This window comes from Augochlora pura, chromosome 5 (assembly GCF_028453695.1).
Source record: "Augochlora pura isolate Apur16 chromosome 5, APUR_v2.2.1, whole genome shotgun sequence".
Classification (NCBI taxonomy): Eukaryota; Metazoa; Arthropoda; class Insecta; order Hymenoptera; family Halictidae; genus Augochlora; species Augochlora pura.
The window spans coordinates 565,211-592,177 of NC_135776.1; the positions used below are offsets into that span (position 1 = coordinate 565,211).

The 26,967-nt window shown below is 33.8% G+C and overlaps 7 protein-coding genes across 12 annotated transcripts; 3 read left to right on the forward strand and 4 right to left on the reverse strand.

Annotated features, from left to right (window-relative positions):
* Positions 1-42: 42 nt before the first annotated feature.
* On the forward strand, positions 43-3,125 carry LOC144470329 (uncharacterized protein KIAA2013 homolog). Its single transcript, XM_078181329.1, has 7 exons — positions 43-832; positions 910-1,381; positions 1,610-1,847; positions 1,917-2,155; positions 2,220-2,447; positions 2,605-2,879; positions 2,938-3,125. The coding sequence occupies exons 1-7, from the start codon at positions 652-654 to the stop codon at positions 3,123-3,125; spliced, it is 1,821 nt and encodes a 606-aa protein (XP_078037455.1). The 5' UTR covers positions 43-651.
* Positions 3,126-3,160: 35 nt separating this feature from the next.
* Positions 3,161-5,825, reverse strand: Morgue (modifier of rpr and grim, ubiquitously expressed). 2 transcript variants are annotated; one of them, XM_078181332.1, is made up of 6 exons: positions 5,624-5,825; positions 5,222-5,391; positions 4,955-5,080; positions 3,810-4,849; positions 3,565-3,736; positions 3,161-3,493 (listed from the first exon to the last, which is right to left on the reverse strand). In XM_078181332.1, the coding sequence occupies exons 2-6, from the start codon at positions 5,366-5,368 to the stop codon at positions 3,377-3,379; spliced, it is 1,602 nt and encodes a 533-aa protein (XP_078037458.1). In that variant the 5' UTR covers positions 5,369-5,391; positions 5,624-5,825; the 3' UTR covers positions 3,161-3,376. The 2 variants fall into 2 exon arrangements, with proteins under 2 accessions (XP_078037458.1, XP_078037457.1); XM_078181331.1 differs by having other exon boundaries at positions 5,222-5,825.
* Positions 5,826-6,346: 521 nt separating this feature from the next.
* Positions 6,347-11,991, forward strand: Reptor (repressed by TOR). 2 transcript variants are annotated; one of them, XM_078181683.1, is made up of 6 exons: positions 6,347-6,888; positions 6,963-7,602; positions 7,733-8,158; positions 8,239-8,736; positions 8,824-8,946; positions 9,147-11,991. In XM_078181683.1, the coding sequence occupies exons 2-6, from the start codon at positions 6,975-6,977 to the stop codon at positions 9,239-9,241; spliced, it is 1,770 nt and encodes a 589-aa protein (XP_078037809.1). In that variant the 5' UTR covers positions 6,347-6,888; positions 6,963-6,974; the 3' UTR covers positions 9,242-11,991. The 2 variants fall into 2 exon arrangements, with proteins under 2 accessions (XP_078037809.1, XP_078037810.1); XM_078181684.1 differs by having other exon boundaries at positions 7,009-7,602.
* A 186-nt stretch (positions 11,992-12,177) lies between these two features.
* Positions 12,178-17,228, reverse strand: LOC144470480 (protein SPT2 homolog). Of its 2 annotated transcripts, XM_078181685.1 has the most exons (8): positions 16,945-17,228; positions 16,328-16,844; positions 16,082-16,228; positions 15,857-15,986; positions 13,793-13,950; positions 12,749-13,709; positions 12,455-12,679; positions 12,178-12,375 (listed from the first exon to the last, which is right to left on the reverse strand). In XM_078181685.1, exons 2-8 carry the CDS (start codon positions 16,379-16,381, stop codon positions 12,296-12,298), a joined length of 1,755 nt encoding a protein of 584 aa, XP_078037811.1. In that variant the 5' UTR covers positions 16,382-16,844; positions 16,945-17,228; the 3' UTR covers positions 12,178-12,295. The 2 variants fall into 2 exon arrangements, with proteins under 2 accessions (XP_078037811.1, XP_078037812.1); XM_078181686.1 differs by lacking the exon at positions 16,945-17,228 and having other exon boundaries at positions 16,328-16,911.
* A 36-nt stretch (positions 17,229-17,264) lies between these two features.
* Positions 17,265-18,417, reverse strand: LOC144470492 (uncharacterized). The gene is made up of 4 exons (XM_078181702.1): positions 17,884-18,417; positions 17,721-17,822; positions 17,505-17,652; positions 17,265-17,404 (listed from the first exon to the last, which is right to left on the reverse strand). Exons 2-4 carry the CDS (start codon positions 17,745-17,747, stop codon positions 17,394-17,396), a joined length of 186 nt encoding a protein of 61 aa, XP_078037828.1. The 5' UTR covers positions 17,748-17,822; positions 17,884-18,417; the 3' UTR covers positions 17,265-17,393.
* Positions 18,418-18,489: 72 nt separating this feature from the next.
* Positions 18,490-22,754, forward strand: LOC144470481 (fatty-acid amide hydrolase 2). Of its 2 annotated transcripts, XM_078181688.1 has the most exons (10): positions 18,490-18,916; positions 19,045-19,253; positions 19,332-19,558; positions 19,680-20,009; positions 20,076-20,368; positions 20,456-20,551; positions 20,620-20,778; positions 20,855-21,037; positions 21,115-21,208; positions 22,614-22,754. In XM_078181688.1, exons 1-9 carry the CDS (start codon positions 18,893-18,895, stop codon positions 21,202-21,204), a joined length of 1,611 nt encoding a protein of 536 aa, XP_078037814.1. In that variant the 5' UTR covers positions 18,490-18,892; the 3' UTR covers positions 21,205-21,208; positions 22,614-22,754. The 2 variants fall into 2 exon arrangements, with proteins under 2 accessions (XP_078037814.1, XP_078037813.1); XM_078181687.1 differs by lacking the exon at positions 22,614-22,754 and having other exon boundaries at positions 18,491-18,916; positions 21,115-21,445.
* On the reverse strand, positions 21,503-26,949 carry Regnase-1 (zinc finger CCCH-type containing protein regnase 1). Of its 2 annotated transcripts, XM_078181680.1 has the most exons (9): positions 26,813-26,949; positions 26,505-26,571; positions 24,383-24,514; positions 24,193-24,298; positions 23,664-24,132; positions 23,292-23,577; positions 22,902-23,217; positions 22,571-22,817; positions 21,503-22,489 (listed from the first exon to the last, which is right to left on the reverse strand). In XM_078181680.1, the coding sequence occupies exons 2-9, from the start codon at positions 26,520-26,522 to the stop codon at positions 22,114-22,116; spliced, it is 1,950 nt and encodes a 649-aa protein (XP_078037806.1). In that variant the 5' UTR covers positions 26,523-26,571; positions 26,813-26,949; the 3' UTR covers positions 21,503-22,113. The 2 variants fall into 2 exon arrangements, with proteins under 2 accessions (XP_078037806.1, XP_078037807.1); XM_078181681.1 differs by lacking the exon at positions 26,813-26,949 and having other exon boundaries at positions 21,503-21,781; positions 26,505-26,705.
* Positions 26,950-26,967: the final 18 nt, after the last annotated feature.

Consider the following 26,967-nt stretch of genomic DNA (forward strand, 5'->3'; position numbering starts at 1 on the left):
TGTACAAACCCTGGAGAGAGCTTCTTAATTTTACTGTAAGCGGCGCTGTTATTAGCCCTCCTATGATATAAATGATTTCTGCCAAAATTTACATTGTGTTTTACGGTAGAAACGGCAAGAATTATTTACACTCGAATGAAAATTATCTACATACATATAAAGTTGGAAGAATCTACTTCGTGTTCGATACATTTTTAATTAAAAATAATTCTAACAGCACACTGGAAATGTCAACATAACGACGAAGTTTCACGTGAATGTGAACAATCATTATGTATAATTGTGTCTCTATTGGTACACTGTAAATTGCTTGTTCTCACACGTGTTGCCTGCATGTAAATAGTGTTTTCATTCTATATAGTGATCAACGGTGCACAGCTGATTACGTTTAACAAGTAAGAATGAGAAGATTAACGTTGCACTTCATTTCGTATTTTCATACTAATACGATAAAGATACTTCCTAATTCATAAAAATCTACAAAGATATTTGATGTAATTAAACAACGAAGATTATCAAAGGACTGTTTTTAATAAAATCAAAACTTCAAAAAACAAAATCGAGATGTTATGTTTCCGAGTAATCTTCGAAAATCGAAAGAAGGCTTGAAAAAACGCACGTAGACTGAAGTATATAAAACGAATAGTAATTATGAGATCCGGAACGATGTTCGATAGCCGCGAAATTGGGAAACGAATACGTCGTCTACTTGACGGGAATTATTCGTATCGCAAGATCCTAATTATTATTATTATTTGTGGTGGAATACTGCTTTATTTTGGACCACCGTTTGCACAATGGTTGTTTTCTTCAGCAGGAGAATCTATACAAGGTGATACAATTTAATATAATTTTATTCATATAATTAAATTTTTTAATATAATTAAAAAAACAATGTGTATTTTGCAGCATTTGAAGACTATTGTATGAATGAAAGATTGGCTCCGTTTCAGTCTGAAGCTGATGAGTATAATGTAAATATACTTCATAAACCTCCAAGAGAAAATGAACATCAGTATTTACCATATATTGGCAATGGAATATTTGGAGTTCCTATTGCATCAGATGCTTGGATATATATTAAACAAGGGCGAGCACTGTCATTACCAATACAGTTTCAACCATTAATTTCTCATCCTTTGCCCAGTGACAATCTTCATACAGAAGCTACTGTTACTGATTTTATAAATGGAGTTATTTACCACTATCAGTGTCGCAGGGACAAGTATTACATAGAATTTCAATATTATGCTCATAGAATATACGATGCAATAATGGTTCAAGATGTGAAAATTGTAAATCCATTTTCACTCTCCCAAAACGTGCCATTAAAGCCTCAAGGGTCTGCACATTGGAGCAATACTCGTATAGAACTAACTAAGTAATTAATCAAATTAATACATAGTATTATTGAACTGTTGATTTAACAGATCAAGAAGAAAGATTATTCTATTTTATAGTTTGGATGAGCACACTTTACTAATGTCTGTTAAATTTATGGTTCATTGAATTTATATATATGGTTCATTGAATATATATATATATGAGATGAGTAATAAATTTGTGATACTAATTGAAAAGTATTAAGAATATATATTTATATGTGCAGAATTCAGGTAGACGACTTTATTCACGAATATAACTTAATATCTGGCTTTGTTCCACTACCTAACACAAATAAAATTGTTAGTATTTCAATACTTTACAAAGTTCCACCAAGAATGGTACAAGTTAAAGCAAGAAGTACTGTAAAATTCAAGTACATAACGAGTGTACAGTACAGTGAACCTGTATTGATGGAGGAATACCACAATCAGTACGAGATAACAAAAAAGAGAGCTATAGAGGTTTGTACAAATACCCAGATGCAATAATAATTGCACAAACACCATATAGTTTATTATGATTAATTTCAGGCAATGAAAAAGGTATTAAAAATACAGCAACGTAACTTGAAACCTGATCACAGCAGCTTTTGGCAAAGTTATTGGTATACAAGTCTCAGGATAAGTGACTCTAAAGCTGAGGGTGCCATCAATGGTCACAAAATAAATTCCACTGTTTATTATGTACTGTCTCAAATTTCAAAAGGTATTCCAGACGTAGAGAAGAGCGTAACTATGAACGAGGGTTGTTACCGCGGGCATCATACTTTGTGAGTAAAACATTATTTAACAAACACTTCCTTATAAAATTTCTATCTCATCATCATATTTCAGAGACGCGCCACGATTATGGAAAGACACATCCACTATTGCTGGTGTGAACAGTGTTGTGGAAGCATGGTTAATTACCCTGGAAAAGCAAGGGTGTCATCATTTAATGACGGGCGATCCATTGGCAGTTCAACAAGCAATTGTTTTGAGCCTTGGTAGTCTACGATTTAGCAATCAGCATCTTGAGTTCAATACTGACCCACAGTATCTTCATCGAGATTATTTATTCAGGTATTATTACAATAGATGATTGCTAGAAATAAAAAGACATTAATCATACAGAAAAAAAGTAAATTGATAACTTCGATTTAATTTTTTACCTGTTTTATTATATATATATAAACATAAATTACGTTGTGTATACGTTTTGACTTCTTTCTGATTTTAGGAGGATTAGTTACGGTAATGTAACTCATTTAAATATATCAGTAACAGTTGGGGAAGACAATCGTGCAGTTTTGGGAGTGGCTTTGGACAAAAGTGATAGCGTATATTTCGGTTGCGATGCAGGCTGTTTGGATGCGCCTGTTTCATTAAGTCAGTCGTATACAAACTTTCCTGTAAAATTAACAAAACCATTCACTTCTATACTATACATAACGTCTGATCATCAACATATGCAAGATCTGCGAAATGCGTTGCACGTCCATGCAGTAGACGATGGTTAGTATAAAGATCAATTGTTTTATTTATGGTATACACAACGTTGTCATTTTTATAGCTCCAGCACATGATCATGTTGTGATGGCTTTGCACAAACATGGACATCAACTTGGTGGACTACCAACGCTTTTTTGGATCAGTATATGTATCCTTATAATTATATTTCACTTGTTCCTTTGTAAACTTATTGTTAACGAGTATTGTGGTCACCAAGATAAACAGAAAACCAGATACTGTAAACTGTGATTGCTGCATCTAGCTACTTTATTGTGTATATGTATATACTTGTCATATATAATCATACTTAAATAGTAAATAAGCTTTATAAAAATTCTCTTGTGGACTATTTTATTGTACTTGATGATCATTTGTCGGGTCACATCAGGGATTTCTGCCGACTATTTGCAGTACAATTCATTAAATTCATAATGATAAGCCACTGAAAAGGCAATTGAATAGTAGTCACATATTTATCAAATAATTTATTAATCGTTTCTTTATAGTGGTGTCATAACGTCATGCATAGCATATCGCCATGTCCATGCCCTGGCGATTTCGTCAAACCTTTCGCGATCATTCAAATACATTTCACCCAGTTCTGGTTCCATACAAACCTATATATTGTAATTTTTGTTATTAGTAGTTCTTTGTGAAAAAACACAATAATTTAGCGCATATAATATACCTGACAATACGGATCCGTAAGCAAACTCTGCACACTAATAATAACTTTCGATATTGTCAGCGCCAACGACCAATTATGGTGGATTGAATCTATACCAACATCACCATGCCTAGATACATTCGGATGAAGTATTTTTGTAAGAAATCGTACTATCGGCGGATACAGAGGATAACTGAAAAAGTTTAAAATATGTATCAGAAAAGACATGACATGGTATTCTATTTTATAAACAACTGTTTAGATACCTCCTTGGTACTTGCAAATAAAGATAAAACAAGCCTCCTTCGTATGGACTTCCAACAGGTCCAGTTATAGTAGCCTGCCATTGACAGTACATTTGATCCAAAGGTGTAGCTTGGATGCCTTCAGGAGGATCTAATCTCAAATTTTTAAGTTCGCTATTTAACCTTTTCCTCCTCCATGAATTCTCTTCCATTCTTAATTGTCGTGATCTTAAACATATTTGGGCCAAGCACGTTCTGCAAGGTGCCGAGGAAGCTAAGAAATCATAAACTTTGTACCAATTTTTAACCGATCCGATGGGTTTATATAGCGGCCACCGTAATTTAACATTTTGTTGCCATTGTTGGGGTGCTATATGCGTCGACAACAACCCGTACCATCTACGACAAACGTTTGCAGCTGACCAAAGACTAACGTCATCCAAATGCGAGAAAATGAATAGCAACACCTCCGGCGGCAACCGTTCCACCAGTCCTGGTTCGTTAATGGGTTCATGTTCGATGTGTCTATGATTTGTTAACATCACAAGTCGTTCAGATAAGTTGTGTGATCGCGATGACTCTCCAATATTGTCCTGTACTTTGTAATTCCATTGGTAGTGTTGATAATTTTCTAATTCTTGTGCTTGCAATGCCGCGTTATGCAGCTCTTTCTCTACAGCATTTTGGAAATTCACAGTCAATACTTTGTCATTATGATTTTGCGAATGTGTTTTGTCGTTCCCGTTAGCTCTGTCTCGCATTTTATTAGAATGTTCATCATGAAAGTGGTGCACATTTGGTGACAAAACAGCCACACCCTTAGAACTACCACTGTTTATGTTACAAGAAACTCTTTGACAATTTTGCAGAGCTGAAATACTTTTGTTTTGCGAGTGAATATGGGAAGATGTATGAGAATTTGGATTAGAAACATTTGATATGTTTGATAGATTTGAAATTGGATTTTGTGGTGAATTCTGTTGTTGCTGGCTGGCTCTTCTCTCATGACTGTAATATAATTCAGTTGGCTCATCGTTTCCTGAATCTTCATCATCTGTTTTCTAGAACATTGGAAAGAAATTATTTACTATGTACATGCGTGAAATATAATAAATTGAAACAAACTAGATAACATTTTTTATTTGAACAATAACGAATAAACATACTTCACTGAAGATAGGAACTGGTAAAAAACCAATGTCATTAGGGAATAAAAATGCGTGACATGTTGGACAAACAGGTTCTCCAGAACATGGCCCATAATATCCGTTACAGAAACAACAAGCTGCCGTCTGAAGCAATAACTGAATTAGTTAAATTATCAACATTCTATGTGTAGTCTTTGATACTTATGATTCGAAGGACACAATGACAGAAATCTTCACAATAGAAATTATAATCATCATATAAATGATCAAACTATGGAAACTTACTGGAAAAAGAAACTCAGGACAAGGATCGTATTCGAAGTATTCGAGAAATTCGTCTTCCACATTTAAATTCACGTTGCAAGCACTAATTTGATGTACTTTTTCTCCGCTGATGTACGAAGAACCACCGACGACTTTGTCCCCAGCCATATTATTATAACAAATGTTATGCTCTGTTACCAAGGACGCAGTAAATTATTCGATGGACACACACTCGCGATATATTATACTCATTATTTATAATTCGGGATCTATTTTGATCTGAATGGTTAACATTTAAGGCATAAACAAGAGCTGTAACAATCGTTCTTCAACTATGATAACAATGTATGTATTGTGACCGAGAAAAAAAAGTTTTTCTATTCTAGGTCAAATAGTAGAAAATTGTAAGAATATGATTCGTACGTTCTATCAATCGAATATGTATCAACACTGGGAACTTTAAGGTTTAAAAGACTGCTGTAAAATTGAACAGTGTCTACATGTCGCGTTTAGTTATTTCTATGTACATAAGTACACATCGTACACATACGTATGTAGTCCACTTGCTACTCATTCACATTGTATTGTAGATTGTAGACAGCCTACCACATATCAATGGTGGGCTTAGTGCATCACGTGATCACCCTCTTTTAGACCATTTCATTGTAAGCAGGAGCGTGTCTGTATGCAAACATATCTACAAACAGAATTCATTTCGAACAACTGATTGTTCTTTCAAATAAAAATTGCATAACAACTCTTGCTATTAATTATTAACAATTATAATTGAAATATTCGATTATGTATATTATGATTAATTCACAAAAATGATCATACATATCATGTTCATGATGTTGCGCACGTTCCTGCAAAAATCACGTGGTTCTGTTATGACGGGTCAATTCTTGAGGCGAATGAACAACAAATGAGTAATATATAACTGCGATTACATTTTTTTTCCATTCTCTTAACTTTGCATCATCTGTCATAGAAGTTCGTCTATTTAGTGGTCTTTGCACCATCGTGTGAATTTGTCGTTTTATTATGTTAGAAATGTTAATAAACTTGCGAATCATAAATTAGTAACAAGTTAAAGGTTCACTTATGATTGGTTGAATGTTTTGATTGGCCGGACACTCGACTTTTGTCATGTGACCGTTCCCTATTTATGTTAATATCAGTAATATTGTCTCGAAAATTTTGTGGCAAAACAATAACAAACTGTGTTTTGTGATTGGTTTTTACAGATATTTGGTGCACAGCCAAAAAAAGTGACTCACTACTGCAACAGAACATTTGCTTCTCCACTGTAATGTGTTTTTTCGCTTGAACGAAAAATCTTGTGATTTTTTTTCAAGATTAATTTGAGAAAATTTCATCCGAAGCAATGTCGTCGCCTAGGAAAAATATTTGCTGACGAAAGTCATGGTCATCTCGTGTGCGGGTATTGAGTGTACTATGTAAGCGCGTGGATGCACAATTTTTGTTATTAATTTCTACCAACAAGAACTATGCGAACAAAACGACCGTGATCGCACGTTTTGTTATTTACTTCACTTTCACTTTAAATCGAATTGTTTCACACGACTTTACTTGCGTGCAGCAAGTTTGTATGGTTGCATACAATTGATTACTGTTTGGAACTGTTTGATACTTGATTGATTGGTTAATCAAAAGCTAAATAATTGGTAAGTCTCTATCGAATTCTGGATTATCTAAGTTATGTTTGAAAGTAGAAAATTTTAATCTGCTTAATTTTAAGATTTGATTACAAATGGGAGAGTCTGGATATACAGAGATATTTTCAGAGATTAAACCCAGTCCAATGGATGGTATAATAAAGCAAGAACCCAATCAAGAAATGGGTTCGTCCTCTGCATCAGTACCAATACCGGGTGGACATAGGAGTGGCAGAGGCGTATATGATCAGTTCTCTCCATCACCACTAACTATACCATCTGTTTGGCCTAATAGACCAGATCTTATAGAATCTCCATTTAAAATGGATTCAGATCAACTAGACGTATCTTTTAAAATGGAGGACGACGATATATTTCAAGTTGACAAAGCAGACCTTATTCAAGGACCTACCCTTGCTGAACTAAATGCAAACGATGAAACACTTCTAGGCGATTTAAATTTTGATGATCTTCTTTTACCAGAAGAAAGGATTCAACCCTTTAAAGTAGATGTTAATGTCACACAATCGGTTGCTCCACTTTTCAATGATAACAATGGTGGTTTTGCACCAAGCAGTTTTCCACAATCTGGATCAACTTATCGCAATATTTGTCCTGCTTACATGAACACGCATGGATTTAATCTGAATATAAATGTTGGTGATAATTTGGAAACAATCAGTCCTAATGCATTTCCAAGTCCAGGAACCAGCAATGTTGCAGGTTTATTGCATAACAATATTAAATAGTTTCTAATCCTTTTTTTAAATTCATATTAGTTCAAGAAAATTAATAATTGAAATTAAAACAATATTTTAATATTAATAATTGATAATACTATTTTTGTTTAAAGGTAGTTCAACAGCTAGTTCATCTACATCTCCACATCCTATGAATAGGCCTAGTGGTCAGTCAGCGCTTCATGATCTATTAATGAGGCGAGGCGAAAGTTCTTTTGATAATTCCACATGTGGACAGATAGACATTGGTTGTACAACAAACAATAAGCCCAAAGTTTCCAGTTTGTCAATGTCTGCTCCAACCCGAACAATGGGATTTGAGCAGATTTGGACTCGCAGAGAACCACGTCCACATTTATTAAGTACTAGTAGTCTAACTGGTAGCGGCGTCATTGAGGCAGGTTCGACAAGTAGTTTGAGTACTGGGGAAGCACTCAGTCCAGACCCGTGTTACCGGGTTGATCATCTTAGTCACGATGAAGGTTACGAAGATAGCGACGATGATAGTGATCACTATGATGATTACAGCAGCGATAATGGTATTTTATCAGGCACAAGTATTACAATTGTTTTCATAACGTTTATTAGTCTAGCATTATGTAGTATCATACATTTGTAGATACAGGTGGCAGCGATGGTGAAGATCAAAGTACTGGAAGCAGAATAGGAAGTGGGAGCGTTGACTCGAATCGGGAGAGTAAACACAGTAAAAAAGAACGATACTTTTGGCAGTATAATGTACAGGCAAAGGGACCAAAAGGACAAAGACTTGTAGCAAGAACACGACTAGAAGATCCACATATTCTGAACGAAGCCACCGATCCTGTTTTCAGTCCGCATTGTGCGCTCCGTGGTATTAAGCATAGTGGGAAAGCACGGAAAGGAGATGGGAACGATCTGACTCCAAATCCTCGAAAATTGTACAGCATTGGTCGTGAATTAGATAAACTATCCCGTGTTATAAATGACATGACGCCAGTTTCGGAATTACCATTTACGGCAAGGCCAAAAACGCGCAAAGAGAAAAATAAACTCGCTTCCCGGGCATGTCGTCTGAAGAAGAAAGCTCAACACGAAGCAAATAAAATTAAGCTACATGGTCTTGAACAAGAACACAGTTTAGTAATCACAGTATATACATTGTTCGATTGTTTACTGTTCTTTTCACTGGAAACGAATTGTAGTAAATTTTCAATTATTGCAGAGCGACTGATTCACGGCATATCCCAAGCGAAACAAACACTTGCTGCAAAACTAGCGGAGTCCAATCCTGAAAATCAAGAAGAATTAACACGTCAGATGGAAAAATGCTGTAAACTTGCTACGAGTTAGTATTGTAAAATAAATTATATATAATTTAATACAATTACAGCACAAGCCAGTGGAAGTGCTAATGTAATTGTCTTGAATGTCTATATATGGTAAACCTTAAAGTAAATATTTTCTTTAGGGAAAAAGATCATTTCTTAAGTGTGTGGGTAAAAATGATAGATGTATGCATTCTTACATTAAATTTATGTGTTACAGAAGTACGAATTGCAAATCATTCAACCGAGTTTGTCAACAAAGTATTGGATAAAGTTCGTGCTGGCATTCCTGATGGCGGCATCGATGACTTTTAATATACCTGGATTATTTGTTAGAAATTATGCCATTTATATGTATTGATGCGAAACTCCATAGAAGAAGCGACGGATTTATCCACTTTTGTTTAACAATTTTTTACCAAGTCGGAAATCAAAAGTGACTGTTGCTTTTGGCACCGAAATCAGGAACCGAACAATTGTAAAGACGGTTTAAGTTGCTTTATGGAAAAATCATTAGCAATCAATAGATAATTATCATCAGTATGCTAGGTTAAGCGAAGTTGCAGATATTCTTATAGTTTATTTTTATTGTTAATATTAAGTAATATATTTCAGGTTGCTCATTTTTATACAAACAAAATCGTACGCATTATTGAATCACCGGTTCCTGACTTCATTTGTGATAAATAATTTCATTTATTGCTTCTGTTGCCATTATAAACTTGTAAATCTCTCTCTCTCTCTCTCTCTCTCTCTCTCCACATATATATTATATATATATTTGTATGTACAGATATATATAGATTTGACAGAGCTTCTATGCATTGCTTCAAATTGAATGTTACAAAATGTATCATCAATTCTCTGTCTCGTTGAGGCATTGCATTCCTATTTTCCGTTTCTCTGCCTTATTTCTTTCTTTCTTTATCTTGTACATAATTTTTATATTTGCGTGTGTTTGTGTACTTGTGTGTGTATATGTACATAGAACGTTAGAGAAATGCTCCGAATTTCGCAATATTATTCTACATACTATGCGATTACATAAATATAAACGATTGCAGCATATGAAAATGCGATGAATATTGTACATATTAATTTCTCTATTATTCTTTTAAAACATAACAATTCCACGAAGCAATCATTGATATAAAACTGGAGAATTACATTTTATCACGAGAAAAGTAGTGTCTTTATCTGTATCGATAGAAATTGAAAATTTTCATTTTATGGATGTAGAAAAGAGTTGCGAAGCTGTGAGCATTGTTATTTTCTATTCGAAGAAGTCGGGTCTACGAATTACGTTTTACCATATAACTTGTTTGATATACAAAGTAGTTGCTATATTTGAAATTAATTTTATATTATTATTTCTATCTTGTGACTAGCACCATTTGATGCTAACATTTTTAGTAGGCGATACGTAAAAATCATTGATTTAAATAATATGCAATCTGGGACAGCTATTATATAGAATACAATTTAACAGTGATATAATCGGTATAAGATGAGTAATTCTATATAAAAGGGTTATTTTCTTTAAGTTATTTGTAAATAATGTTTGAGATTTAGATTTAAATATATGATTTTTTATGTTAACAGGTCCAGGCATTTTTCTTCCATGTGTCATTGATAGTTTCACAAACTTTTGAAAATTGAAGATAATTGCCTCTTATTGAAAGTTTCTGTAATGGTATAAACGATTTCTATCATTTTTACTACTTAATTACTACTGTCTTTGTAGATTCTGGTGACTTATGTATATAAATATTTGATACAAAGTATTGTATACTACATATTTCAAAAGAATATTATTCGAAATTCATACTTAAGCGATTTTATATAGTTCAATATGTACAGTAATTATAAAATATTTACAAAAATGCATATGAATAATTTTTTTGTTAGTACTTGGTGTAGAATCTATTTTATAAAACATAACTGATACAGAGTTGTCAATTTTCAGTCTATCTTACATTATTATAGATTGTCATTGTAATTTATCTTAAATACTCTGATTAGCATTGAGATTACCAACTGTTAAAATTAATTTTACTGCAGATACATATTTGTAAGATTTTTGTATCACTTAACTGAATTGTATATTTTTATTCGTAACTGTAACACGATGTGATACTGTAATTATTGAAGTATATTCAAGAAAACTAATAATTACGCTGTACGTGTGAAACCATCATGCTACCTTCATATCTTTAATGTTTTCGTGTTGCAAATTATCTCAAGTGAACTCAAAGTGTACACTTTTGAAATTGATTGAGAATGAATGGGTTGTGTTTAAGTACTCTTACTGGATACTTGTAATATTTTCAATGTTTAAAATTAAATATTTTATCTTCAACATAATTGGTTATGGGTATTAAAGAATTTAAATGTTCATAATCTTATAAATATTAAAAAATCATATAATTACTGTTGTCAATATATATTGTTAAAATTTTCAATAATGAATGAATATTGAATTTTCGATTATTCGGGAACAAATAACAAGTTGTAAGGGACTTAATTTAAAAAAAAAAACAACGTTACAAAAAGTTGATACAATTGTTGAAAACTTTGATCATTGTTAGTATGTTAACTGACAGTAGATATCAGAATTTGTTTAATAAGTACAAGGGCAATATACAACGAATAGTAGAATTTATTGAAAGGGAAGATAGTTCGAGGGTAACGTTCTCGTGAATATCTGATTAATTATATCTACCTCAATGCAAATATTATACCTAAGCATAATATTGAAATATATTTATTTTAATATAAATGATATATTGGGTATATTCTGTGTACACACATACGTGTGATGTCTTCTCTAAATATAAAATAATGCGAAAAGGAAGGAAATAGATCTGGTTAACGCTTACTTCACTTTATCAGAGCATTCCTTTCCTATATACAATAAAAATGTAAAATATGTATTTTGAACTGAAAATATTTTTTCTATAATTATTATATCCGTAAATTTTATCACATAAAATGTAAGATAAGCGAGAAATAAAACTATTCGATATCTTTATTTGAATAATCGTTCTTTCTTGTGCAAATGAATTATTCAAAAAGTTATAAAATTCTCATCGTCTCTGACAAACTTTTGTTATTCTTAGCTTCGATTTAATTTTCTCGAAGAATAATTCATGATAATCGTAGAAGCAAAACAATTGTATATAAAAATCAATCATAAAAAGTACAAATTAGAGGCTACTAATGAATCAGTTTGAGATACCATGCAACAGGATCTTTGCAAACGTAAAAATCAATTTGCAAGAACAGAAATAGTAACGATTTCGAACATCGTATAAGTATAGTGTAATTTATTAAACAAAATTTCATAAAAATTTATAAAGAACATAGTAATCAGTGTTTCTTTTTTAACATAGCTTTCCGCTTTTTCTCTAAAGCTTCCATACGCATATCCTCTAAATCCTCCATAATGCCTGAAAGCACATATTAGTTATTAGATTAGGCACACGAAAACAATATAAAGTTTACAAATGAATGAATCGGTATCGTTACCTATTTTAGTAGATACATATTCCTCTTTAAGTTGTTGCGCGAAACTACTTTCCATAGCTCCGTCCTCTTCTTCGTATTTTGTGTCCCTGTATTTATTTTTATCATACCCAAATATTTGACTTATGTATTTACTGTAATCCTCCGTATGTTCTTCTACTTCATCATCTATGAAATCATCCAGTTCTGAATCGTATTCCTCTTCCTCATCATCATCTTGTATACGTCCTGTAAGATAAGTAAGAATTAAACGTCTGTAATATGAAATAGGTAGACATCGAACAAAATCGTTCTCACGTTTGTGTACAACTAATCCTCTCTTGTGATCTCTTGAAGGAATACTTTGTTTAGGCCTGATCGGCCGTAAGTCTGTCGGAGGAAACTGTTTGATTTTGTCATTGAGTACTTGAGTTGCACGAGGTTTCACTACGTTTACTGTTTCTCTTTGCTTCATGCTTGTTGATGGCAACTGTTTGTCCGGAACTTTCGGTTTCGTAGTCAGCTTGTCTGGCTTTACATTCTTCACTTCCTCGGTCTTACTCTTGCTTAACTTCAACTTCTTTTTCTCTTCCTCGATGGCTTGTCGCATTTCTTCCAATTTTCTCTTCTCCAACTCCAATTTTTTTCGCTCTTCCAAAAGCATGTCTCTCTCTGATACCTTTGAGTTATTCGCTTTATTTATGTTAGACTTGTTTTCGACAGTCTTCTTTAAAACTGTAGGTTGTGCCTGGTTCGACGTTTTCGTGAGTGCTTTGCTTAAAATCGAAGATTCAGTTACCTTAGGTATTTTATTCGACTGTTTCACAACACTAGTAGACTCTTGTGGTTTGCTCAATTTATTAGTTGTGGCAGTGGTTCCCTCTTTGTTGCTCGAATAGCCCTGTTTGCTTCGTTGTTCCTTCTTCTCTCGCCACTCCTTCTCCTTCGCGAACTCTTTCATCTGTTTCTTGGTCATTAATCTTTCTGGCTCTTCGACTTTCGTTTTCACCTCGATCACGATTGGCTCATGCTGTTTCTTCTCTGCAATTTTAAGCAATTCATTGAAATCCATTGGAGGAGGCATCGGCCTCTTCTTGGGCTTCGACTTCTCATCTTTCTCTTTTTTCTCTTCGAGTGGGTGCAGATACTTGTCTATTTTTTCTATTTTTTCTACTTTTTCTTCAGGTTCCGTCTCGGTGTCTTTTGCAGATTTTCGTTTGCGCCGGTGTCCTAATGCCTCCTCTTCTTCTTGCTGTTTCAAAGCTTGCTTCACTCTGTCCTGAAATTAAAAACATTTTCATCATCACTTCTATGTCATGTTGTACATATAAGAAATTCAGGATAGCCTATACCGCTTTTTACCTTCGTAGAGGCAATATCTTTTACAGTTCTTTTTCGACTCTCACTGAACACAGGTTTCTGGGGAGGTGCATTATTGTACTTGTTCATTAATTGGTTATAAAATGCAGAGGCTTCTTGTGACACGTAACCATAATCATCTTCGTCCGGTTGAGAAGGACCTAGAAAAAAAAGAGAGAAAATTATGTATTGAACATTAAATACTGTACTTTTACTATTTTGATCACACAGTAATAAATAATTTTAAGTGTGTTCTTGCTTTCGTTTTTAAAAAATTAAATTCTTTTGTAAGACTGTATAAGCTGTATTTTTGTACATTTATCAACCACTTTTTATGTATAAGAAAGTTTAATTCAAGGGTGGTTTGTTAAGAACATGTAAAAATAAAGTGATACTAAAACTGCCTATTTGTTGGAGACTATTACCACATACTCATGCTAAAACACTGTATCTGTGAAATCCCTCTTCATTATATTATTTTTAATTTTGGAATTATTATTTCCACAACAACTAAAGTATTCATACAATAAGATGCAGAAATAAAAAGAGTTATGTATTCCATGTTATTAATTATATTCAAATAGGTATCAGTAGCAGTAATAATTCTTGATCTCATACATTTGTTGCTACAATTATCTTTGTAAGTATGTAAACCACGAACATACATATTTGAGTATAATTAACAATATACAGAATCAACGCTTTTTATTTCAACATTAGCTACCCGAACACCAGCACTCTTTCCCTAAGGAAAGCTTGTTACCTTTCCCATTATCATCATCATCATCATCATCATCATCATCATCATGTCCTGCCGATTTTCGCGAGATTTTTTCTTGACATTCAGTTCCTCATTCGAAAGAAATACAATTCCTTCGTAGCCCTGTAATAGAGAACTTGTATTCGAGAGTTATTCTGCTCATTGTACTCCAAGAAGAGAATTAATGACTAAACTTTTCACGCTGCTTATTCTTTTGACCATGTTCTTCCTATCTTTCTTCTGAGACTTTCAATTCCCGAGAGGACTGGCTAGCTTAGACCATGTACTGCAACGGTTCGGAACACAATGGAATGTTAGTTATATGAATTAAGAAATTCAATTAGTCATAACACTGTTCAATGAATTTCTAATATCCAAAAGAAGTTAAATATATGAATAGGGTCAAAACTTTTTGAACAGCATTATTAGTTGAGAGAAAAGGAAATGATCCTATTCTGTTTACAGAAAGAATGCTGATATATGTGTAGCTATTCCTACTTAATCTATTTAAAGGTAGAAACTTTTATTCCTGATTGACATCTTACTATGTACACCGTACCCAAAATAATTTGTTCAATGATAATAATCAATCTAGAATTTATCCTTTGGACTGCTTGCTCTAGAACTAGATTTACTCTGACCTTAAATTTTTGGAATCCTCTGCCATGTAAATCCATAAAATCCCATTACCCTGTCGGACCATGGAAAAGCAAGAAGGCATTGTGTTGACTGTATATATTCATACTCAATTACCTGTGGGCAAAAATACTGCCCATTATGGATAGAGATTGATACTTCTACATACTCACTAATGAGAATATCATTAATCACATATACCACTCTATTAATTTCCATAAACAATCAAGACTGTGTTTCCTATCAATATATTAGTCAACCAACAAATTTGTGAACAGCTAGTATGTTATATGCAGCATAGTACCAAAAGATAATAGATAATTTTGCTAATCTATGAAATGAGCACAGAACCATATATTTCACAAATCCTGGAAGGTTTTCATGTAGGCATAAGTAAAACTTACATGATATATTCTTAATAATATACTAGAATACTATATACATACTAAAAGTGGTTTTGTTATTTATGAAGGTAAATTTTAATTTTATCATTAAAACTTATACTGCTTACAAAAGTTTTATTCTGTATTGTTTGGAATTTATAATACATTAATTAATAGTAAAAACCATAAATTAATTTTTATTATTACCAAATGAAACAAATAGTAGAACTTTGATTCTGTTGTCAATGCATTAAAAGTATAAAAAAAAGTATACATGGTGAGTCATACCTGCCATTGTAACAGCTGTATTTTCATTGTCAATTGCATCTTCTATTGCAGATTTATTTGCTGCCTTACATACTTTCAAGTGTTTATTTATCCGACTTTGAGCTTTATGATCCCGTAATGCTAACAAATTCTAAATTTAAAAAATTATAATAAGAATAACAAAATTCTATACTTGAACAGAAAATGGATTTATGCAAAACATAACAGGCCTAAATTATACAGTACCTCTTTTTTCTTTTTCTCCTCTTGAACTTTTCGTTTCTCTTCTTCTTCTTTGCGAGCTAAAAATTTTTTGATATTGTCTGAGAGAGCCCTAGCCTGTTTAGTTGGCTTTTTCGGAGGTGCAAATTTTGTCTGATAACACGCGCCCGACTAAAAAGGTATAAAAACGGGGTCAGTATAAAATATCAGATTTCTAAAGCATGTGGAAAACTTCAAATAAGAACGATATAAGTATGTCAACAAAATTACCTGTTTGGCATTCTCATTTTTCTGTGCCACACTCAACAAAGTGCCAAAATCCATTTTGACGAACCGACGAGAAATACAGTAAATGTAAATATCACGATGTGCTTCTTAAATTCATATATTGGCTTCACATTTTATAGTTCAATGTCAGCTGTTTGAGAACGTGTCGTTAATCATTCGTGAGCTTTCAACATCAAATATTTAACAATTATATTTATATCGAAAATATCACATAAATATTTCTTCAAACATTTGCTACAAAAGTAGGTCTTTGAATGGACAAGAAAAGTCAAGATGAGCAGCAGCACAATATCGCCGCCTCATCGCGACCGATCTGTATCTCTTCTTTCCGAGCGTTTCTATCCCCACTATTTTAATGCGCATCCAGCTCCACGCAGTTGAGCTACGTATGAATGTTAACATGGACGATCGGATAGAACTGCATTGGTGGTCGATGCGGCTCTCTGGTTGTTCGCCACTTCCTCTCTTCGTCTAAAACTGCGAGGGCAGCACTGCTAAGCTGTGAAGCGTCAACCAATCAGAGACAAGTAGTTTCTGTGCCCACTTTCTAATTTCTGAACATTTTGACCCCGACAATGCTTAGTATGCAAAAGCATTACCTTATAGCGAAATGCCAAGTGTGAAATTTTAGTACGCGGTATCTTCGATAGATAGCAGTGTGTCGTTTCAAAGGAACGTCAGTACGTTTAATATTGTGGGGACACTTTCATTTAAATCTTCAAGACAAAATTACAATTGGGCACATCAGAAATTATAACTTTATATGACGAAGTTTTATATATTAGATTTTTTTATTGAAACTATAAAATATAAAGTTCATTTATTTAGTAACATTAAATTTTGTCTTTATTACCTTGACATTTTACCTATTGCACAATACTTGTAATTGATCATCTATTATATGATAATAATAATAAATGTTTCAATATTAGATGTCTATCTGAATCTAAATTACCAATACATGTTTTAAATAATTCTGAGATGTTGAATAGACTATTAATATTACCATATAGCGCAAGTATAAAAATGTATCGCCATATTACAGGTTCTATATCAGTGCTGAAATGAAGTAACAATAAAAATAAATTACGTACTTTACTCCAATCTCGTTTATGAACATGAGATTTTAATTCTAAAAGAATCGTATGCTTTGAAAAACCTATGACATGTTGTTTCTCCCGTGTGTTATATTGATGTAAGACTTTACAATGTGAATTAATTTTTCTTAACTTCTCTTCTTCATTCAACTCTGGTTGCCACTTCTCTTTGCTCTTTTTATTTATTCGAAGAAATTCAATCGCTTGATTCTTAAAATAAATTGAATGCCGTGTAAACACGTTTAACGAATAACGTAATTAGAACTTATGTTACATACCACTTTATTTTTACTAATTTTCCTCATCTTTCGAAGATTTCTGAAATTTTTATTGTACCACTACCAAATTTGGACTCAACAAACTAATTATAGTTTATTTTCCTAGAAAAATTCTAAATTATTATTTGACAAAATCAAGACTTATTTTCATATCGTTACTAACCTCAAAATTGAATGCGTGGATATAAAGATATTCTAAAATATATTACTTATAGGATCGATTCATATGTATGACTTTTTTCATGAAATTGCAGCATGAATTGTATGATAAATCCCTTAATATCGTAAATTCTTTTCACGAGTGTAAATAATTATCGTCTAAAAACCTTAAAAGGGTATACAAAGTCCGGAGAAAACACTTATATCTCAGAAGCAAAACTCCCGCGTTTTCTCAGAACCATAGAATTACGATAGACATGCCTAGGGAAGATTTGCGAAATTGACACCAGAAAATTGTAATTATCATTCGTAAATTCGTTTGCAAATGTGATCGATAATTTAACGAAGCGAAAAGTACAAATCGAATATCGTGCCGCGTGTTTCAAATGGAACGCTGTAAATACAGATGCGCAAAAAGAGTGAGACCACAAGCACGGTAAAATGAGAGAAGTTACATTGATTGTCGGTGTGACTGGTTTTGCTTGTTGTCTGGTGTCCTGCTGTTTTGCTCACTCGCTGTTTCCTACCTTTCTCATTGACTATGAAGGCAGCACTATTGAGCTGTAAATCGTCGGCCAATCGGAGCACAGCAATTTGCTTCATTCTCTTAATACAAGAGCCTCGTTGTCCCCGGATATGGTTTTTTAATTAAGAGGGTACTGAATGTACTAATTGTAAAACATTGTAGCTATATTATAGAAACACAATTATTGTACATTTGCGCACTAGAATTTGGCCTTGCAAATGTTAAAGTTTTCATTCTGTAAGACCATATTTGCCGTCAAAATTCAAGATTGAGAACACGAATGTACATATTATACCGATTTGCATTACGTTGCATTAAAATTTCGATTCTGTGTTTGAGCCGAATTTCACATTTTTATTAGTCTGCGATTGGAACGTGTCACGTTCGATTCGACCTATTGCACTCTGAATCTACATAAATAAAAATATGACATTTACGTGAAAGTTGCTGAGTTAATATTCGAAAGTATTTAAAAAGAACTATTAATATGTGTACTACAATTAAAAATAAGGTAATTTCAGATTTCCAGCATTTGCGTATGTACCAAAACAAAAAAGATATGTGTGTAATGAGATTTTCGATGAAATTACTTCTAACTTTCTCTTTAACACAATGATTTAATTACATATTATTTTAAAGGAAGATGATACGTGCAAAGATGTACTGAAAATGTCAAGAAAAGTATCACTGGATTGTTTGAAATGGATCTTTGTGCAGGTGCATATGATATTCGATTTTTTAGTGGATATACTTTTTGGATTTTATTATGATAATAAATCACGAAAAGTGCCACCGGTAAAAAATGATTTACTGTTGCTAAGCGCTACAGAATTAGCTGATAGAATCAGGTATCTAATGAAACTCTGTATCTTAATCTAATTAGTGGAAAAGTTAATGAAACTACAGTTTATATAATATTACTTTAGAACAAAAAAAGTGACATCCTTGGAAGTTGTCACAGCATTTATAGAAAGAGCAAAAGAAGTCAACGGATTAATAAATGCTGTTGTGGAAAACAGATATTCTGATGCGTTAGAAGAGGCTAAAGAAGTAGATAAACGGTTAGAGAAATCTCAGAATGTTGATGAAATAAAGAAAGAGACACCTTTCTTAGGTGTTCCATTTACTACAAAAGAAAGCAATGAAGCCAAAGGTAATTTTATTATTTATTAATTTTATATTATGTATCTAATATTACAAGAATATCTTTCATTGGATTATAGATTATTTTTAGTATAATGTGTGATAATTGTAGTATGCTCCATATAATTTAGGTATGCTTCATACAATGGGTTTAACAACTAGACGTGATTATCGCTCCCCAGAAGATGCAACAGTAGTAAACTTAGTGAAGAAGGCAGGTGGAATTTTGATAGCGAAAACAAATATTCCTGAGTTAAATTTATGGACAGAATCAAGAAATCATTTGTATGGACAAACTTGCAATCCCTATGATACTACCAGGAATGTTGGAGGAAGTAGTGGTGGAGAAGCAGCTATAACTGCTGCTTGTGGAACTGCAATATCTATTGGTAGTGACATTGGTGGTTCCACTAGAATGCCAGCATTTTTCAATGGAGTTTTTGGACACAAACCGACTGAAGGTGTTGATATTTTTTAAACTTCATTCTTTATAAATCTATATAGAGTTCTTATATGAATATTTGTAGGTTTGACACCATTAAAAGGTGTTGGACTTAGGAAAGTGGATTATTCTAATTCAATGGCTGAAGCAGGTCCCATTTGTAAAAAGGCAGAAGATTTAGCACCTTTTTTAAAGGTTTTAATTGGAGAGAAAGTATCCCTTTTACAGCTTGACGCACCAGTAGACATAAAAAAGTTGAAAATTTTTTATCAAGAAAGTTCAGGCGATTTAAGAGCAAGCAAAGTAAACTCTGAAATGAAAACTGCCCTTTTGAAAGCTGTATACCACCTTAAAGAAGTTACTGGCTCTGCAACAAAAGTGAATGTCATATGATTAAGTAAATAGACTGGTACAGTATTTTGATTAATTACATTGCATTAATATCTGACTTTTAATCAATCACAGATTAGACTACCCGGTTCTGAATACAGTTATCGCTTGTGGAGATTTTGGATGTCTCAAGAAAATTTAGATTTCAAATTGAGTATAACGAATGGACAGGTAATTTAGGAAAATATATTAGATATGCACTATATTTAATGATTATATTTAAAAGTGATCTTTTTTAGTACCGTGCACGCGCAATTTCAGAAATCTATAAATTACTAACTGGAAAGTGTGAATTGACACTAGCAGCAATTATGAAATTGATTGATGAAGATTTATTACCAAAAGATAATCCTGTATGGGCAAAGAATGTAACTGCAAACATGAAGAAATTTTTGTTGGTAAGTATTCGTAGTTTGAATACGTTGGTGTATTTAAATACATATATAAAACGATGACTTTCTTGTTTTATTCTAGGACAAATTAGGAGATGATGGAGTTTTTATTTACCCATCTTCACCATTTCCAGCCAGTTATCATTACACTGCTTACTTGAGACCTTTTAATTTCGGATATTGGTGTCTCTTCAATGTCCTGAGACTACCAACCTGTCAAGTACCACTTGGATTAAGCAAAGATGGATTACCTGTTGGGGTACAGGTAAGATATTTACTTTCTTTAATTTAAAAACACTAAGTAAAAGCTGTAAATATAATATTATTGAAATTAATATTTAGGTTGTAGCCGCTCCGTATAAGGATCATTTATGTTTGGCTGTGGCACAAGAGTTGGAGAAATCATTTGGTGGTTGGGTACAGCCTTCTTAGACACGTAAAGTATAAACTTTGTGATTCAGTTTCCTGTATTAAATATACATTGTGGTATCAGATAGGGTGGATAGGCATTATTATTAATGACATAATATTATTAATAACATCGTAATATTACTATTCAGAATTTTTTAAGTTATTTTTTATGTCAGCTAACAGTTTGAAGTAAGCAGCTGTTAACTGTGTAGCCTTAAGGTGTAATTAACTTTTGTAATATATATGAATCCTTAAAAATCTACTTTTGAGTTGCTAATACAGAGGTGTCATAAATAAAATCCTTATGAACTGTATAATATAATAGAAAACACGGGCACTTTATTAAAAATAAATACACCTTATCCTCATATTAAAACATAAACAGTTAATAGTAAATTCGCAGGAAAAAAAACGAATTGGTGTTGTTATTTTCGATTACAGTTTTCATCTTTCGTTAAAAAAAATCGTACCATCTGCTTTGCTCTCTCATAAAGAAGTTAATTATTTTCATCAGATTTATTTGCCATTCTGTCGTAAAAAATCTGTAGGTACATTTTTAGGTAAGAATACCTAATGCTAGAATTGTAGAAAGTTAGTCCTATGATAAAAAATTTTACTTAATACATCAAAAACTCCAATTTGTACATTAGTTTGCAAATATCTGCTCCGTCACTCAAAGTCAATTCATTATCAACTGTTACTACAATTGCATAAAATTGTTAGTTATACATATCCCATTTGATTCCTTGATTTTCTACACATACGCGATTCGAGTGATCCGCGGCATTTACGTACGCGAACTTAACGCAACACTAATATATAATAAAAAAAATTTTCTATTTTCACTTTGTTTCTCTAATAGAATTATTACTTGTTTCGATGTATTTTTGTAATAACATAAATTGAATGAGTAAACAAATATTATAATTCCTACTTATTACGACGCCTACACCACTTCCGCAGAATGATATAAAGTTCTATCGGACAGGTTTCTAAAGGATGCAACAGCATAGCTACTTTTATGTCTCCATCAGAGAACTTATTTCGCAAGAATTGTGCTGCTTGTATTCTTTCTTTCACCATTTCTCTTCTTATATCCTCATCCCACCCCCATGGGATCACCCAGGATCTCAACCCCAAGTAATCCTCTGGATCCGACGTTAATTCCGTTTTCGATCCCAATTCTGAATCCAATCTCGAAGTTGTATTAGAATTGGTGAACGATCGAGCTTGATAGGAATCTGGTGCCGAAGCATTACGTGTTAAGTGTGCGTGACACCAGTTCCTTTTATCTAAGACATCACGACTGTTGCGACATATGAAAATGTGAGAAAAATTCAACTTTCTTTAGAGTAACGGAGCAAGCGGAGAAGTAACAAAAACTTACATTACGCCGTCTCTGTAAGATAATTCGTTACTGTAATGTTTAGTTAAAGGTCTGTGTTGCCATCTGGAAGAGGCCGCTGCTGTTGATTGTAACGGTGTACCAGTCTGAGAAGCTTGTTGACGTTGCATCATCTGACAGAGTCTAGGATCATAGACTGGATTCAAAGTTAACTGCCTCTCAAGCTGTCTATGTAAGTTAGGATGTTCTACGTTCAATTTACTTTCTTGGTTATAGATTCCACTTAAACCTAGCAACCATCAATGATATATTATATTATGGTTGCAATAAAAATATCATAGGTTTAATAAAGATATTCGAAAGAGATTGTTACTTTGTGAATTTGTTGGTAATGCTTGGGTTCCGTGTGATCCAGGAATTACTGGTTGTTCAACAGCAACATTTTCTGCAGATTTACTCTTTGTAACTGATGCTACCGGTTGAACACTACTAGTTACTGTGGATCTACTTTTACAAAGTGGCTGATGAGTTTTAAGAGATCTACTGCTCGGTGAACAAGGATTCGAAATGGAATTTCTCGCCTGGAGATGTTTTCGTACATGTTCTACCAATTTTTCTGTCACAGTTTTCTGAGGGTGGGGACCCCTTTCCGGGTGTTGAAATTTGCATTTATTTCCGTACGTGCACTTCTGTAAGAAATGTTTCATTTTTTCCATTTAATACTACCTTTATCTAACTTAGAGATGTTATTATTTTCACGTACTTTCGCATACGGACAAAGTGGAGCTGGATCCGACTTTTTTGGAAAGGTTCTCAAAAAGTTTTCTAAAGTAGGTCCGTTTCTACCTAATGGATCGTCCGGAGGCATGAAACGATCGTTCACAAATGTGTACATTAAGATTCGTTCTTCGACGACTTTTCGAAATTCGAGATTCTCTTGAGCTAAATCTCTGTAATTATCATTGCTTACGACAATGCCATCAGTTTCTGCTGCCAGCTTCAAAATATAACGATCATCGTAACAAACCATTCTTTTACCGCCAACTAATCTGAAATGAACAGGTAAAAACTCTCTATTAAGAATATTTTGCTCTTATTAGAAATTAATAACTCGCAAACAGTGGTATATATCAACCTAGAGGGCGTGAAAACGAGCAAACGATCCCGTTCTAACTCTCCGAGGATTTCTTGATCGACAATAGGATTATCAATTTTAGAGGCTTCTTTTCTCCATTTCGGTACGAATACGGTAATTTCTCTGTGTCCCCTTGCCTTGAACCAATCCACGCAAATCTTAATTCCTCTGCATGAAAATACTTCTTTGTTTCCATGACTCATTGCCACGTTGCTCCCATCTATCACGATTGGTCTAAGTCTACTCGTACATTTGGCGACTGTTTCCTCGTTTGTCAAATGCATTTCTGGTACAATACCAGATTCCTCCAGCACATCATCCGATTTTTGTAAACTGCTTGCTCCAAGCTTTATCAACTCGGCTAATAGATCATTCTGCTCTGGATCTGGACCTAATTTTTCCATTGCTATTTGCACTAGACGCTCTGTGTATCCCAGTTTTAGTGCAAATTCAACCCTGGCTGTATACCCTGCAAAAATGTTCAGTAGTTTCAGATTAAATTAGTAAGAGAATTATATTAATACCATACCAGGACTTCGATTAGGTGGACTCCCTGTTGTTACATATTCAGCATATTCTGCTGCCAGAGTATCAGAAGAAGTCCTCGATAAATCGGAATGGCTTGATGCAGATACCTATAATGAAAAATTAAATTAAATATTGCAGTTTAATCATCTCGTTGATTTTGTCAAGTTGTGCATAATCCCTTTTTACAACACCTGTAGATCTAGTTTTGAATGTGCCGCCTTAACGGATGGAATTAAATCTTCAACGTCATAGTCGCTGTCATAAGAAGAATCTTCTGCGTCCGCGATGCTTCCGGTTTCCAAAGCCGTGCAGTCCAGGAATCTCTGTAAATTAAAAGTACATGATATTCTATTATATTATATCGTATTATGTTTTCGAACGTTCTTCCGCAATTTTGAAGTCTGTGACGGGGCGTGATAATAATTTTGCAATACTGACGGCAGAGTGAGCCACTTTAGTAGCGTACTATTCAAAAAGATGATATTCGCGAGACAACAACTATACATAGTGACATACAGTGGCTAAGTGTAAGAGGCTGATAAAGTAATCTAATAAGTAGTAAATAAAACTAACTAACCCAGTTATAAACTAACGATGACGCAGAAGCAGGCATACTAGATACACCAAAGAACTACTAGACTACGCGATCTTACCGACATTGATTGCCGTAACACCTTTCGTACCCGTTCCTCGACGCAAGTATAAGTCATTTGAACATTACATAAAACAATACTATGATCGCTGTCTTATTTCATTAAAATATAACGTTGAATATTATTCTTATACAAGGCGCAGATCATTAAATGACATTCCATAGAATTTAGGGCACAAAGTATTAAATATTTGTGCAATATGGCTAAGTGTATTGAGATTAGAAATCGACGCGTTCTACGCACTCTAGATTTTTTTTTTCATTTGTTCGAAGAATTGAATCGTTTATTAGAAACAAATGCTGGTACAAGAAAAATTCGGTTAACGTGTAAACGACATACTTCTCAGGGAAGAACAGTCGGCTTTAGTGGAGAAAGTTTTAAGAACAGCGATTCCTCAGCCGGAAGTGACAAATTTCTAGAAGAAAGTTTGTTATCAACTTTCTCTCGCCGCTGAAATTCAATTGTTTAAACTTTATGCTATGCCAGCTGTGCCGTTTGATTCCGTGCAGAAAAATGAATCGACGGTTTTGTACAGTTATTCGGGATTCCCTTCAGAACATGGCTGAAATTCGAGATGTTCGATAACCTTATGTATATGTTGATTCCAACACTTCTAGAAACATTCTCGATTTTCATGAAAATGTAATACCGACCGAGAGGAGGGTAGTTTTAAAAAAAAGTTTGCCGAAGAAGTTTACCGCCGCATCGCGACGAGGAGGTGCGGTCGAAGAAAAAAATAATCTGTCACGAATCACGGTACAACTGGAAAAGATTTCTCGACGATTGCGAGTCTGAAGATTTTGTTGTTAATGTCAGTAGAACACTTGAATGATTTCGAATAGAGATGGACACGCAACAGGTGTGTAACAAGACTAATCTCGTATCTTCAAATGAAATAGAGAAAGTGACGACGCATTACCCTTTCTTTACAGACTATTTTTATTCTTATGAACTGAATATGGAAATATCTTATTATCGAGAAACGTAAATAATTTGCTATAGAAATTACGTCTATAACCGTTGAACGTTTTCTAGCATTCGTAAAAGTTTGTGCTGCTTTGAAGAATGTGAAAGTTGTTACGCAAAAAAAGTCATTGCTAATAATCCCTTTGAAATGAGAACCGGTGGCATGCGTAACGCCTGGCTAGACTTTGATTGAAAAATTTGTCAAGAACGATACGTATATTCCAAACGAATAAAACACGTCTCTGATCGGTTACGTTACCGAAGATTTAACTATGTATTCTGTCGTAATACTCGCGATCAAACGGAACTTCAAAATCATGATACAATTGGTCCGGAATATCGTCTCGATAATTCTTTACAAACTCTAGCATTCGTACAACATTTTCGACACGTAAAATTGACTGACTGGTCTTTGTATATTGGTAATAGACATTTTTACACCTGACAAGTGTGCGATACAATTCCAGTTGATCCAGAAAATTTATTGTTCCATTTCATTTGACGATTCTCAAAGCATAATACAAATTGAAAAGAAAAGACTGTCGGAAGAACGTTCGTCCTGAAAAATTATCTTTTACATTAGACAAAATGGGAGTACAGTTTCTTTCGATAGAACTATATAAACGCACACGTACTTAACCTCATTTTATCGGGCCTAGTGTATGAGGGAAAAGAATCGATAAAAAGTACTCACCTTTCCGGCGACAGTCATATCTTGTTCCACTAATCGCAATCGATCGTATCCTTTCGCGTCCAAAGACCTTCTCGAATCCGAACAAACACCACTATGTACACAAATCACACATGCATGTGCGCGCACGTACGCATCTACACGCACACATACAGCTGCGGTATGTAAATACGAAGGAGGAGGAGAAGAAGAAAGACAGACTGAGAGCAAGTAGCTTTCACAAATACATTCTAGGTTTCGATCGGGATGCACGCATCAATCGATATCAATTTTCGGAAACGGAACGGCAAACCGGAAGAGTCGATGGTTACCCGATAATGTGTCCGTTTTGGCGGAGAAGATAGGCGAGTCTGAAGCGCACTTCCGGGATATTCCGTTAGATCCTGGAACGGTATCGATGCTCGGAGAAAAGCAGGACAGACTCGTTACGACTACTCGCGACGACGGCCAACCAGTGAATGGAGTG